This window comes from Papio anubis, chromosome 16, assembly GCF_008728515.1.
Source record: "Papio anubis isolate 15944 chromosome 16, Panubis1.0, whole genome shotgun sequence".
Lineage (NCBI taxonomy): Eukaryota > Metazoa > Chordata > Mammalia > Primates > Cercopithecidae > Papio > Papio anubis.
The window spans coordinates 77321165-77335572 of NC_044991.1; the positions used below are offsets into that span (position 1 = coordinate 77321165).

Consider the following 14408-nt stretch of genomic DNA (forward strand, 5'->3'; position numbering starts at 1 on the left):
GTCTCGATCTCCCGACCATCGTGATCCGCCCGTCTCGGCCTCCCAAAGTGCTGGGATTACAGGCTTGAGCCACCGCGCCCGGCCGGAGACCCCATTTCTTAAAAAAAAAAAAAAAAAAAACCCAAGCCAGGTGTGGTGGCACGTGCTAGTCCCAGCCACTCAGGAGGATCATTTGTGTCCAGGAGTTCAAGGTTGCAATAAGCAATTACACCTCTGCATTGTAGCCTGGGTGACAGAGCATGACCCTGTCTCTAAAAAAATAGTAATAAATACAAATAAATAAAATGACCAGCAGCTCCCCACTCACCTCAGCCTATGAGTCTCTGTATAACAAAGTCCATGTTTTCCCAACCTTGTCTTCCATTTTTTAGCTCATTCTAGTCCAGCCACAGTGGCTACCTCACCGTCTCTTAAAATCTCAAGCTTGTTTTTTTTTTTTTTTCTGAGCGAAGTCTCGCTCTTATCCCCCAGGTTTGAGTGCAATGGCTCGATCTCGGCTCACTGTAACCTTCGCCTCCTGGGTTCAAGCGATTCTCCTGCCTCTGCCTCCCAAGTGGCTGGGATTAAGTCGTCTGCCACCATGCCTGGCTAATTTTTGTATATTTTAGTAGAGATGGGGTTTCACCACGTTGGCCAGGCTGGTCTCGAACCCCTGACCTCAGGTGATCCGCCCGCCTCGGCCTCCCTGCTGGGATCATAGGTGTGAGCCATTGCACCCGGCCCCAAGCTTGTTCTTGCCTCAGGGCCTGTGTACTTGCTGTCCCATAAAGAGGCCTCTTCCCTCACTTCTTTCCTGTCTGGCCTCCTCTCCTCCTCCAGGTCTCAGCTCAGAGGCCCTTCATGACCACTCTGCCAAAGCAGCACTGACCCTGCTTTTCTGACGTGGTTCTGTCCTGTTTGATTTTCTTCACAAACCACCACCCGAATTTCCATGTGCATTTATTTGTTTATTGACTCTTTCCCCAGGAGGTCACCCCCACCAGGACAGGTCTTTGTTGGTTCTTTCACTGCTGTACCTGTGTACAGGAGAGAGCCTGGCACACACCAGGTGCCAGTGAATATTTGCAGACGGAAGTCACAAACAGGGATCAGCCATCGTTACTTTATCATCATGATCAATAAGAAAGACCACTGTCCTCACCCAATCCCCTCCAAAAGGCTTTGAAGCAGATGTCAACATTAATTCACTGTCTTAGGTGACAGCTCTCATCCTAAGGCCCGGGTTGGGGGAGCTGGGAATGGAGTGAGTTGGGCCTCACGTCTCAGGCTCCTTGATAACCACCCCACCCCACCCAGCCAGGAAACACCACGAGGCAGCCAAGGTTAAGTAGACTCTTGCTGCTTTGTTATAAATATATTATGTACATCCAAAACATGACATTAAAATATTACTCCGTGTTACAGAAAAGATATTAAGGCTTTCTATTATTTACATTAAACAAGCAAGCACCTTTAAAAAAAAACAAAAACAGAAACAAAAAAGCCCTACTCTTCCTTCTCTGACATACTCTGGCCAGAGGGGATACTGTGTCCTCTTCCAAATAACCAAGACCCTCTGCAGGGGCTGTGCCCTGTGAAGACATCCTGGTATTGGAAACATCAGCTCTGGCAGGGTGGGGGCAGCAGAGAAGTAGGGGTCTAGACGTGGGCAGGAGGTTCCAGCCTCTTCTGGCCGGCTACCCTCAGACCCCTGCTGAGCTTTGCCATCCTTGGGGGACAGGCTAGGCTGAAGGTGGTGGCTGGGGCTGTCCAGCCTTCCGGGGTCAGTATGCAGGGCCGTGGCAGAATAATGCTCCGCGACGCTTAGGTGTGCCTGGGGGCTCCCCAGACCACTGGGGCCACACAAGGAGGGAAAGATAGAGGCAACTCAGTGGCCCCAACGCCAGCCACACTGAAGGGCTGCCCAGCAGGGCAGAGGCGGCAGGCGTGCAGGGAGTGGATAAGCCTCCTCTCTACCAAGGGAGGCTGGCAGAGTCAGGCTTGTAGACAGAGCAGCTCAGGTGGCTGAGGAGGGGCCGAGGAGAAAAAAAACAAAAAAAGGAAATTAAAAATCAGTGGCTCAAGTATTCTGTGTCATGAGGGGTGGGCTGAGGGTACCCGGGCCCAGCCCAGGAGATGTCCTCTCCATCTGGAGGGGCCAGCTCGAAGAGGCTGGAATTTGGCAGATGGCTTCGGTTTGGGGGCTAGGGAAGGTTGGCAACCAGGTAGCAGGCTCAGAGAAGTTATTTGATCTTCTGGGCCCATTTCATGTCATCTGCCCGAGGCTTCTCGCCCGTCAGGCCCTGGATGAGGTCCTCCAGGCGTCGCCAGAAGCCTATCTTCTCCAGAGGGTAGTTGAGCCAGCCTGCAGTAGAAATGGCAGCGGGAGATTGAATGGGAGAGAGAGTCAAGGGGACATTGGAAGAGAGCTGACCTTCACTGGGCTGGAGGGGCCCAATGAGGAGTGAGTCAGTACAGGATAGGACACAGGGACCAGCCAAAGAATTGGAAGTGGGGGCCTCCCAACAATGGGCCTGGGGCTACTCAGGCCTCCAATCCCCATATTCATCTACTTTCTTACTATATACCAGGCACTTACTTATATTTGAGTACTTACTACATACCAGGCACTGTGGTGGCCTTATCACTCAGCTCAAATGCTACCTCTGCCAGGAATCCTTCCCCGAGCACCCACTCAAGCAGCACCCCAGGTTTCTCACATTACCCTTTCTTTATTTTGAGACAGAGTCTCACTCTGTTGCCAGGTTGGAGTGCAGTGGCGCGATCTCAGCTCACTGCAACATCCACCTCCCAGGTTCAAGCAACTCTCCTGCCTCAGCTTCCCGAGTAGCTGGGACTACAGGCATGTACCACCACGCCCAGCTAATTTTTGTATTTTTAGTAGAGACAGGGCTTCACCATGTTGGCCAGGATGGTCTCAATCTTTTGACCTGGTGATCCGCCCACCTCAGCCTCCCAAAGTGCTGGCATTACAGGCGTGAGCCACTGCACCCGGCTCTATTTCTTTCTTTCTTTTCTTTTTTTTTTAATACAGATGGGTCTTGTTTTATACAGGCTGGTCTTGAACTCCTGGGCTCAAGCAATCCTCTCGCCTTGGCTTCCGAAAGTGCTGGGATTACAGGCGTGAATCACCATGACAGGCCGCCTTCTTTCATTTCTTTATAGCCTTTATGATAACCTGTAATCATCTTCGTTAATTCTCTATTTTCCTGTTCTGCGTTTGTTTACCCCCCAATCCCCAAATGGAACATCATCCCCAAAATGCAAAACACCATTCCTTTCACTGCTGATCCTCAGTGCTTAGAATACAGCCAGGCACAGAGTAAGTGCTCTATAAATACTGCTCACAATCTTACAGCCTTCCAGCTCACCATGAGGTAGATACTAATATCAGTCCCATTTTCCAAATGAGCACACTGAGGCTTAGAGAAGAGTTTCCCAGTTAGCAGGTGGCCAAACCAGGATTGGAACCAAGGCCTGCCTAAGTAGTTAACCCATCTCTTAAATAGCCTAAATTCTAATCCCTCCACCTGCCCTCCGAGGAGCACAAGTTGAGGACATGAAAAAGAATTTTTTGTGTGTGTGGTTCTCAATTCTGTTTCCAGAAAGACTTCAAGAAAAATAGTAGCTGTAATTTATCAAGTACCTACTATACGCCAAACACTGCATTTGCCATTCCCACTATGGCCCTAAGAAGGTGATATATGAAGGAGGGGGCTGTAGTCCTACTTTGTGAGGAGAAAAGCAGTCCCCAGGGAGGTTTATAAGTTTCCTAAAGGTGCATATGGAGAAGCTGGGAGTTAGGCCTGAGGTGGCCCGACCTGACCTTGATACCCTGAAAGCAGCCCAGCTGGCCCCAGAGAAACCCCCCATTCACCTCACCGCTTTCACACTGGCCGCTGAGCATGGCATGTGGGCCTCCTTTCCCTTCCTCCACTGCACCGGGCATGTTCCTGCTTCTGGCCTGCGTGCTTCCTGTTTCCTTTGCTCTAATCTGTGCCCATCTATCTGCAGGGCCCTCCCACGCTTCTCTCCTCCCTCTTCCATTGCTCTGCCCCCAGCTCCACTCCAGTCAGGAGCGTCTGCCATTCCGGAAGCACCAAGCAAGCACAGGCCAGCCTCAGGGCCTTTGCACCTACTGTTCCTGCTGCCTAGAGTGCCTCCCACAGAGGTCTGCCCGGCTTTGTCCCTCAGTTCCTCAGGGTCTTTGTTGAAGTGTCACCTTCCCTGACCACCCCATTTAAGAGGTAAAGTCCCCCACTTCCTTCTCCCAGCCCCTGCTTTATTTTTCTCCATAGCAGTTAGCACCATTAGCTACATTACATATTTTATTAATTCGTTCCAGCTCCCTCACTAGATGGTAAGTGCCACAAGGGCAAGGATCTGTTTTTTTTTTTTTTTGAAACAGTCTCGCTCTGTCACCCAGGCTGAAGTGCAGTGGTATGATTTCAGCTTACTGCACCTCTGCCATCCAGGTTCAAGCAATTCTCTTGCCTCAGCCTCCTGAGTAGCTGGGAGTACAGATGCCTGCCACCACGCCCAACTAATTTTTGTTTTGTATTTTTAGTAGAGACAGGGTTTCACCATGTTGGCCAGGCTGGTCTCCAACTCCTGACCTCAAGTGATCCACCCGCCTTGGCCTACCAAAGTGCTGGGATTATAGGCGTGAGCCACCGCACCTGGCTGATTCATGCTATGTTGTTTGCTGCAGGAGCCTAAGCCCAGAGCACTGTGGCGTGTGGTAGGTACTCAATAAATACGGGATGATGGGTGGCTGGAATCACAACACCATGAAGTCGGGGGAGAGGACTTTGTCTGTCTTATTTACTGTGTCCTCAGCACCTAGAATAGTGCCTGGCACACAGTAGGTGCTCAATAAATGCACGATCTGAGAAACTGTTCCAGAGGGCAAGGACTGTGTGACCTCCCGCTGTGATCTCTGCCCCTCTGACCTCGAAGATGGTGCAGTGGTTGGGGTGGGGAACGCCCATTCCACGCCACCAGTGGCCGCACCTGTGGTGATGCAGAAGTAGGTCTCGTGGGGTGAGACGTGGTGGATGCGATGGTGTTTACGTGGCAGGATGACATGCCAGTCCTGCAGGAGCGTGACCCAGCGTGGCAGCCCAAAGTATGTGTGTGACCACTTGTGGATCTGGTTGGTGAAAGTGCCGAAGATGATCAGGCAGAAGACGAAGCACTCCCAGGGGTAGAGCTGCTCCAGGGCTTCTGCAGGGTGGGGAGAGGGGGGCTGGCACAGCTGTCACTCGGGATGGGGAACCCACCCCAACAGGCCCTCACCACCTGCCCCTGGGCGGCTCCTGCACTGGGCAAGCACCCAGGATTCTCTCCCACCCCCTGCAGGGTCACAGGAGAGCTCAGGTGCTGCCCTGGGCTTCAGGCTTTCCTCCCGCTCAGGAAGCAGGCATAATGGCCTAATAGGATAATGGCGTAAGCACGGCAATGGCTAGGAATGTGGACTGCAGTCAGCTGGAACTGGGTTCCAACCCCTGCTGACATTTCTTGGTGGTATGAGCCAGGGTCGGTGACTCCGCCTCTTAGAGGCTTAATTTCCCCATCAGGAAAATGGGAATGATGACTTCACCCAGGTTCCCTAGAAGCGGAGCCTCAAACAGGTTCTTGTGTATGTGATTTATCAAGGGAGCCTCTTCAGGAAAAAACCTCAAAGGGAGGGAGGGAAGCAATATATGGCAGGGGAAGAGGAGAGTGAAGAAGGGGTGGGCGTCCTATCTCAGCCTGTTCCTGTAAGGAGCTCTGAGGCTCTTTAGAATTAGACCCACTCAGAGGCAAAGGGACTGCTTCGGAGGCATTTTAGTCACTGGCTCCAGCCTTATCCCAAGGGGAGAGGTGGCACCTCCCCTCCATCCCTGGAGAAGCTGGGAGCTGTCAGCAGCCACCTCTCACAGAAGCAGAGGATGGGTGCACCCCCAGGGAAGGGGATGGGCAGGGTGCCACAGCACCCACTACATGACACTACACGTCCTCAGCACCTCTACCCACGGGAGGCTGCCTGAAGAACCAATGGGTGTTAAGGTGCCGGAACAGGACCGGGCCCCACTCTACCTCCATCTGACAGATAAGGCAACTGAGGCTCAGAGTGGTGAAATCACTTACTTTGGGACAAGTCCCTCTAAAAATAGGCAGGCCCTGTTTTCACAGCCTAGACGTTTTCCACTAGGCCACAGTAGTAAAACCCCAGAAGCCCTGCCAGGCAGGTAACACAAATGAATAAGGTGGGTTGGGTGCAGGGAAGCAAGGAATAGTGGGGACGGTGGTAGACTAGAAAGACGTGTCCTGTTAAAGGCAGTGGCTGCAGCTCAGCTCCCACCCAATGAGGCCAGGTGGGAACATGGACCCAGGGAGGCCAGAGCAGATTGTGCAAGAGAAGCTGGAAACCCCGATCTTTATGTCAGCTTTCCTGATTTTACATGAAGACAACGAATGAAAACTCTTTTAAAACACCATAAGGAGCCAAACACATAAGCCCCAGAAGGCTCCTGGGGGTGGGCCTCTGCCCCCAAGACCCCCTCCTAGCCCACCACTAGTTGGGCGTCTCACCAGGGCTGTGGGTGCGGAACTTGTAGGCCATGTTTAGCAGCGGCAGCAGTGTCACCAGGCAGTTGTCCCCGTTGGTTTCGATGAAGTCGTGCCGTGTGATAGCTGTCGGGTCAATGTGGTGCTCCCGGAAGGGTCGGATGAAAGCCTGAAGTTGGGGGGACACAGCTCCAGCAGTCAGCCTAAGGCGGTCAGCTGCTCTCCACGGCCCCCTAAACACACTCACCTTGGGCTCACCTCCCACCTTTGCTCCTAAGTTCCCTCCACCCTGGATGCCTGAACATTCCCGCCCCGCCCACTGCTGGACACAGACCCCATCCAGCCCTTGGGGAGATGAGCCAAAATGACCCTGGAGGGACTCTGGGTTGGCACTGTCTGCCTCTGGGCCTCAGTCTCCCTACCTGTGCTGTGAGGGGGCTTGGAGACAACCTCTGCCCTTACTCCCCAACCCAAGGCAGTTGAGGAGCTCCCTCCAAGTAAGAGGTGGAACCCTCTGGACCCCCTGCACCTCCTGGGGTAACAGCCTCCCCTCCTTAGTCCAAGCTCTTCTGACAGGGCTGACCCCGCCCCCTGGCTGAGAAAGAACATGTGACCAGGCCTGGCCAATGACAGCATCTCCTCCTTCTGGCCAGTGACTGCCTGATGACCCAGCACGTGACCCAATCTGGGCCAATGGGAGTGAGCCATGGGACTTCAGTTGTCAGAAACTACGGGAAGGAGAAATGCTGTTCTCCCGGGAGGACAGTTCTCTTTTCCTGGAAGCTGGAAGGATGGGTCTCTGGGCAGTGAGAAACCACACACACTGGCCACCTCATGAGGGGAAAGTAGAGACAGAGATGGAGGAAGACGGAGCCTGAAGAATGTGGTCTCTCTGTCCTACTGGATGCAGCCATACCTTAATTTGGCTCTAACCCTGAAATCTTCAGTTACATGAATCAGTACTCTTGTTTGCCTAAGCCAGTTTAGATTTTCTGTCAAAACCAAAAAAGTGTGACTAACACAGGATAAAATGAAGTTAAAACAGCAAGGAGCAGCAGGGGAGACAATGGAAAAGCAAGACACCCCCAAATTCAGGGGTTGTGGTGAGGCAGGCACATATCTAAACTCTCGGACCATCGCAAGCCTGATGCTTTTGCTTCCAAAATCCCAAGGACTCCTGTTCTAGTCTTGCAGGACAGGGGTGAGGGACAGGCTGGAATGATGGTTCCCATCTTTCAGATAGGTAAACAGCCTTAGAGAAGAAAGAGGATTCACCCAAGGCCATACAGCCCAACCTCCTTGAGGACATGGTTAGGTCAACATACTCACCTTCCCCACAATGGGCAGCTCCACGGAGCCCCACGTGTCAGCACCCCAGTGTACCAGGCCAGATAAGAAGTCAGCAATGAGAGCCCCTGCAACTGTGGACAAGAAGAGGGTGAGTGAAGGAACATCCCTGCACCCCCCCAATCAGAATAACTCATTCATTTACTCACTTGCCTGCTCATTCATTTGTTAGGAGGGGAAGGTGTCCCTTCTCTAGTTTGGATGTTTTCTTCCCTGAACATGGAGCCTCAGGCATAACACTCCTGCCTGTCACTTGCTGTGCCCCAGGGGAGATGCCAAGACTCATGTGCTTGGAGAGTTTGGAGAGCATAAACTGGGCATGCCCAGATCAGTCCAACCTTTCCCTATTAGGAGCTGGCTGGGCCCTTCTCTCTGCCCCACATAGGGAAGCCTGCTCTGCACCGGTGCTGCCTGGAACTGGAGCAATGTCCTTCTGGGTCTGGTGTTAGAAAGTACCTTGGCCAGGTGCGGTGCCTCACGCTTGTAATCCCAGCGCTTTGGGAGGCTGAGGCAGGCAGATCACTTGAGGTCAGGAGTTTGAGACTAGCCTGACTAATATGGTGAAAACCCATCTCTACTAAAATTACAAAAATTAGCCAGCTGTGGTGGCATGTGTCTGTAGTCCCAGCTAATTGGGAGGCTGAGGCAGTCGAATCACTTGAACCTGGGAGGTGGAGGTTGCAGTGAGCTGAGATCACACCACTGTACTCCAGCCTGGGCAGCAGAGTAAGATCCCGTCTCAAAAAAAAAAGAAAGAAAGTACCTTACCTGCAGATAGAAGCCTCGCTGCTCAACCCCCACCCCTCCAGCTTTTATCAGCAATAAACATGATCATTTGGTCTCCAGCAGCCTTTCCTTGTTTCTGTTCTCAGTCTGTTCGGAACTTGAGTAGGGTTCCCTCAGAGACTCCAACACCATTCACTCACTTGAGGGTTCAGTAGATATGGACTCAAATTCCAGTCCTGGCACTCACTAGCTGTGACGTTGCATATGTTATTTAGCCTCTCTGTGCCCAGCTTCCTCTTGTAAAATGGGAATGATGTGACTGGGCACGGTGGCTCACGCCTGTAATCCCAGCACTTTGGGAGGCTGAGGCGGGTGGATCACCTGAGGTCAGGAGTTCGAGACTAGCCTGGCCAACATGGTGAAACCCTGTCTCTACCAAAAATACAAAAATCAGCTGGGTGTGGTGGCACATGCCTATAATCCCAGCTACTCAAGAGGCTGAAGCAGGAGAATTGCTTGAGCGGGAGATGGAGGTTGCAGTGAGTCAAGATCGTGCCACTACACTCCTTCCTGGCCAACAGAGTGAGACTCTGTCTTGAAAAAAAAATAAATAAAAGGGAATGATGCTAACATTTATGAGCACTTTCTCAATGCCAAGCACAAGTGCTTTACAGGCTAAATGAATTCTCACCATTTGTTGGAAATTGGAAGCATTTTTATTCCCACTTTATAGAGGTGGAAACTGAGGCTTCCACCCCATGCCACCTCCCGTCACTCTCCTCTTTCACTGCAGCCCAGGCCTACTTTATCCCCTTTCCCTTGTATGCCTCTGTGTCTTTGCAGCTGCTGTTCCCTCTGCCTGGAACATTCTTTCCTAAGATGCAACACAGCTTACTTCCTCACCTCCTTCAGATGTTTACTCAAATGTCCTCCCTGGACACCTGATGGAAAATTGTAACCACCTCATCTTCCAGCATTTCCGATCTCCTATGTATATTGTTCTCCAAGCACTCAGGCCCTCTGACTGCTCTTTTGCTGGTATATTTTCTCCCCCAACAAGGAGGTCGGCTCCACCATGGCCAGGGCTTTAGTCTCTTGTTTGTGGCTGCATCCCAGTTCCTGGCACCTATTCAGAACTCAGTAGAGCACTACTAAGTGCACTGCTTGGCACATAGTAAGCCCTCAGGCCATATTATTGTTGCTGTCATTTAGTCAATCAACTAAGCAACACTCCACAAAGGCCTACTGTGTGATAAGCTCTAGGGACAGGAACATGTCGGACACTGAACTCATGTCCATGGGGACGCTGTAAAATCCAGCAGAGGATGAAGGCGGCTGTGAGTGATGACACGTGCAGCCCCCGGCTCATGGGGCTTCAGATAAACCCCTCCCCAGACTCAGTTTGTCTGTGTCAACTGGTTGTCCGAGGTTCTGAGTTCTGCTGGTGCTCTCAGCCCCTTGGTGACAGGGGACCAGGGTCTTGGGGTACTGTAGAGACTGCAGAAAAGCCCCTGGATGCCTCCTGGGTGAGTGAGACTTGTGGTTGAAGGGACAAAAGTAAGCACGCAAGTCACTGTGAATGTGCAATCCTGATGTCCGGGCCCGGGGTGAGGGGCAGCCGCTGGACTCAGACTTTCCAGAGGCCCTGTGGTATCCATCACAGATGCCAAGCATGGGAGGGGTGGCGGGGGTGGGGGCAGCACAGCTTCACGCAGGCACCTGCAAGTTCCTGGTGATAAGGGCGGGAGGGCAGGTGGGGACAGGTGGCATATATCTCCTGGCACACAGACGCCTCAGGACAGGCTGAAGGGTGTCGCTGCACAGTGGCTGGGCTGAGGTAAAGGGGCTGGGACTCAGCAAGGTCCCAGAGCCTGTGCACCCAGTAGTCCTGCTCTGGTCTGGGCAGTCCCTGCTCCTTGGTGATGGGGAGGGTGGACCCAGGCCAGGGGCAGGGGAGGGGGTGTAGAAGGCGAGGGAGGTGGAAGCCCAAGAAGGGCTTCTGGATTTTCTGTTCCTCTACCCAGCACCCCACCCCCACTCCAGATCCCCTGTGCTGGCTCCTCCTCAGCCTTCTTGCGCAGAGCGAAGGTCAGCCAACCCTTCTGGCTAAAGCCATCCTTCTGGGCAGCTGCTCTCGCTCACATCTCCCTGCTTCATTTATTTCATGGCACTTGTCATCCCCTGAGATGGCCTCATTTGTCATCCCTTCTTGGATGAAGAAAGAGGCCTGGAGAAGTTGAACCACTGCCTCCCAGTCAAGTGGCCTGGAAGTGGCAGTTATGGGATGGGAAAGGGCCTGTCGACCTGCCTCCAAAACCAGCACCCTTTTGTGTCCTTAAACTGCACCGCAGCAGGTCTAATAATAGCATTATTAGAGCCCCTACTGCATACTTTGGGATGCTGTGTATGCACTGCCTCTGTCTACCAGCAGGGACAAAAGGCCATGTTGCCAAGAGCTATGACAGAGCTAGATCAAGTGTTGGGGGCCTCAGCCCTTGCTACCATATTGCTGTGTGACACTGTGCCTACTGTAGGCCTCAGCATCTTTACTTGCTTAATGAGGTCAACTGAGGTATCTTGAGGTCCTGTCGCCATAGCTTGGCCTAATGACATCTCTAAATGCTGCCTTCAGGTCGGGCTGCAGTGCCGTGCAGAGTTGTAGAGCTCCCGCCATTGCACTCCTCCCAGCCAAGGTAGGCTTGGCTCCTGGGATGCCAACGTGGGTGGATTACCTGAGGTAGGGAGTTCAAGACTAGCCTGGCCAACATGGTGAAATCTTGTCTCTACTAAAAATACTAAAAAATTAGCCAGGGATGGTGGTGGGCACCTGTAATCCCAGCTACTTGGGAGGCTGAGGCAGGAGAATGGCTTGAACCCGGGAGGCGGAGGTTGCAGTGAGCCGAGATTGCGCCACTGCACTCCAGCCTGGGTAATGAGAGCAAAACTCTGTCTCAAAAATAAATGAATGAATGAATGAATGAATGAATGAATGAATTCTGCCTTCATGAAAGAAATAGCTACAGAGGAGAAGTGACTAGAGGTCATAAGGGTGGGGCCTTGCAAGGGATTCAAAGTTCAGGTTCCTTGTTCCCTGAGTTCTGGGCTCCTGATGAGATGGGGACAAGCCCCTTCCCCTCCCTAAACCTTGGCTCATTTTATGTTATAATTGAATATAACCTACAAACAGTAAAGGCCATAGGCCTTACATAGCTCACAGCCTTTTTATGCACAGACACACCTGTCTGACCACCCCCCAGGTTAAGATAGAAATTCTATACCTACACAGAACATAAGGGGTTGGCAAACTTTCTTTAAAGGGTCAGGCAGGCTGGGCGCGGTGGCTCACACCTGTAATCCCAGCACTTTGGGAGGCTGAGGCAGGAGGATCACTTGAGGTCAGGAGTTTGAGACCAATCTGGTCAACATGGTGAAACCCCGTCTCTACTAAAAACACAAAAAAATCAGCTAGGTGTGGTGGCGTGGACCTATAGTCCCAGCTACTCAGGAGGCTGAGGCAGGAGAATCACTTGAACCTGGGAGGCACAGGCACAGTGAGCAGAGCTCATGCCACTGCACTCCAGCCTGGGCAACAGATGGAGACTCCATCTCATAAATAAATAAATGGACAGTAAATATTTTGGGCTTTGCAGGCCAGGCAGTCTCCACTGCACCTCCTCAACTCTGCAGCTATAGCGTGAAGGCAGACATCAACAGCATTCCCAGAATACTTGTTTACAAGTATTTTTGGTCCTCAGGCCATAGTGTGCTGACCCCTGATAGAAAGCATTTCCAGGCCATGCACAGTGGCTCACGCCTGTAATTCCAGCACTTTGGGAGGCCGAGGCAAGTGGATCACCTGAGGTCGGGAGTTCGAGACCAGCCTGACGAACATGGAGAAACCCCATCTCTACTAAAAATGCAAAATTAGCCAGGCATGGTGGCGCACACCTGTAATCCCAGCTACTCAGGAGGCTGAGGCAGGAGAATCGCTCGAACCCAGGAAGCGGAGGCGGTGGTGAGCTGAGATCATGCCATTGCACTCCAGCCTGGACATCAAAAGCAAAACTCCATCTCAAAAAAAAAAAAAAAAAAAGAAAGAAAGAAAGCATTTCCAGCTCCACAGCTGGCTCTCCTGTACCCCAAGCTCCCTTCCGACCCTGTTCCATGCAACCATAGAACTGCCTTCTTTCAGCAGGGACTGATTTTGCCTATTCTAAAACTTTATGTAAACAAATTCATATGGTAGGTGCTCTTTGGAGCCTGGCTTCTTTTACTAGTATAATGCTTCTAGCGTGAGCCATGCAGTCATGCGGATCAGCAGTGGTTCATCATTTTTAGGGCTGAGTATCCCACTATCTGGATGTACAATGATGCATTGATCCACCTGGCCATGGTTGGCCATTTGGGCTGTTTCCAGTTTGGGGTTATTTTGAATCTGCTGCAGTGAATATTGGTGTACAAGTCTACGTATAGACATCCACCCTCATTTACTTTGGGTTAAGATGTCAACTACTTTAAAAAAAAAAAAAAAAGCCAGATATTTATTGAGCCCTTATAACTACCAGGCCCCGTGCCAACACCTTAAATGTTTTATCTCCTTTAATCCCTGAATGGCACCAAGGCCTTGCTTAGGCCACATCTTCTCTCTTTACTCATTCTAAACACTTACTCCTCACAGATAATGAGAAAGATGAGAATAATAAAAATGACACAGATGAGAAAACAGTACTTGGGTTAACACTGTGTACTGGGGCTTTGTGAAGTGTTAAAAAGTGCATCACTGAGAGCATAACTTGCCATTCCTTAAGTGTGGGCTGTGTACAGCGACCTCCTTCCAAAGAGAGCACAGTATGAAAAAGGAGGGAGGCTGGGCGTGGGGCTCACACCTGGAATCCCAGCACTTTGGGAGGCCGAGGTGCGTGGATCACTTGAGGTCAGGAGTTCAAGACCAGCATGGCCAACATGGTGAAACCCCATCTCTACTAAAAATACAAAAATTAGCCGGCCATGATGGTGTAGGCCTGTAATCTCAGCTATTTGGGAGGCTGAGGCAGGAGAATCACTTGAACCTGGGAGGAGGAGGTAGCAGTGAGCCAAGATCATGCCATTACACTCCATCCTGGGTGACAGAGTGAGACTCTGTCTCAAAGAAAAAAAAAAAAAAGAAATGGGAGGAAGGCTGGGTGCATTGGCTCACGCCTATAATACCAGCACTTTGGGAGGCCAAGGTAGGAGGATTGCTTGAGTCCCGGACGGAGTTCAGTACCAGCCTAAGCAACATAGGGAAACCTTGTCTGTATATAAAATAACAAAATTAGCCAGGTGTGGTGGCATGTGCCTGTGGTCCTAGCTGGAGGCTGAGGTGGGGAGATGGCTTGAGCCTCGGAGGTTGAGGCTGCAGTGAGTTGTGATCGAGTCACTGCACTCCAGCCTGGGTGACAGAGGAAGATTTCATCTCAAAAAAAAAGGCGGGGCAGGGGGAGCAGAGTAACTTTTGTTTGTTGTTTTTCTGAGACAGACTCTCCCACTGTGGCCCAGACTGGAGGGCGGTGGTGCCATTCACAGCTCACTACAGCCTTGAGCTCCCATGCTCAAGCGATTCTCCCACCTCAGACTCTCGAGGAGCTGGGACTACAGGCATGCGCCACCACACCCTGCTGATTTTTAAACTTTTTTGTAGAGACAAGGGTCTCACTATATTGCCCAGGCTGGAGTGTAGTGGCACGATCTTGGCTCACTGCCAAGAGTGAACTCCTGAGCTCAAGTGACCCACCCACAAATCC

At 51.7% G+C, this 14408-nt stretch overlaps 1 protein-coding gene across 2 annotated transcripts in view; it reads right to left on the reverse strand.

Annotated features, from left to right (window-relative positions):
• Nucleotides 1-926: 926 nt before the first annotated feature.
• The window catches only part of TMEM189 (transmembrane protein 189), a 29739-nt gene continuing 16257 nt past the window's right edge, over nucleotides 927-14408 (reverse strand). For both annotated transcript variants that reach the window (XM_031656848.1, XM_003904621.5), the window contains 4 exons: nucleotides 7882-7973; nucleotides 6577-6721; nucleotides 5014-5226; nucleotides 927-2344 (listed from right to left, as the gene is read on the reverse strand). In XM_031656848.1, coding sequence (XP_031512708.1) covers nucleotides 2223-2344; nucleotides 5014-5226; nucleotides 6577-6721; nucleotides 7882-7973 — 572 coding nt within the window. In that variant the 3' untranslated portion in view covers nucleotides 927-2222. The remainder of the gene's footprint in view (nucleotides 2345-5013; nucleotides 5227-6576; nucleotides 6722-7881; nucleotides 7974-14408) is intronic.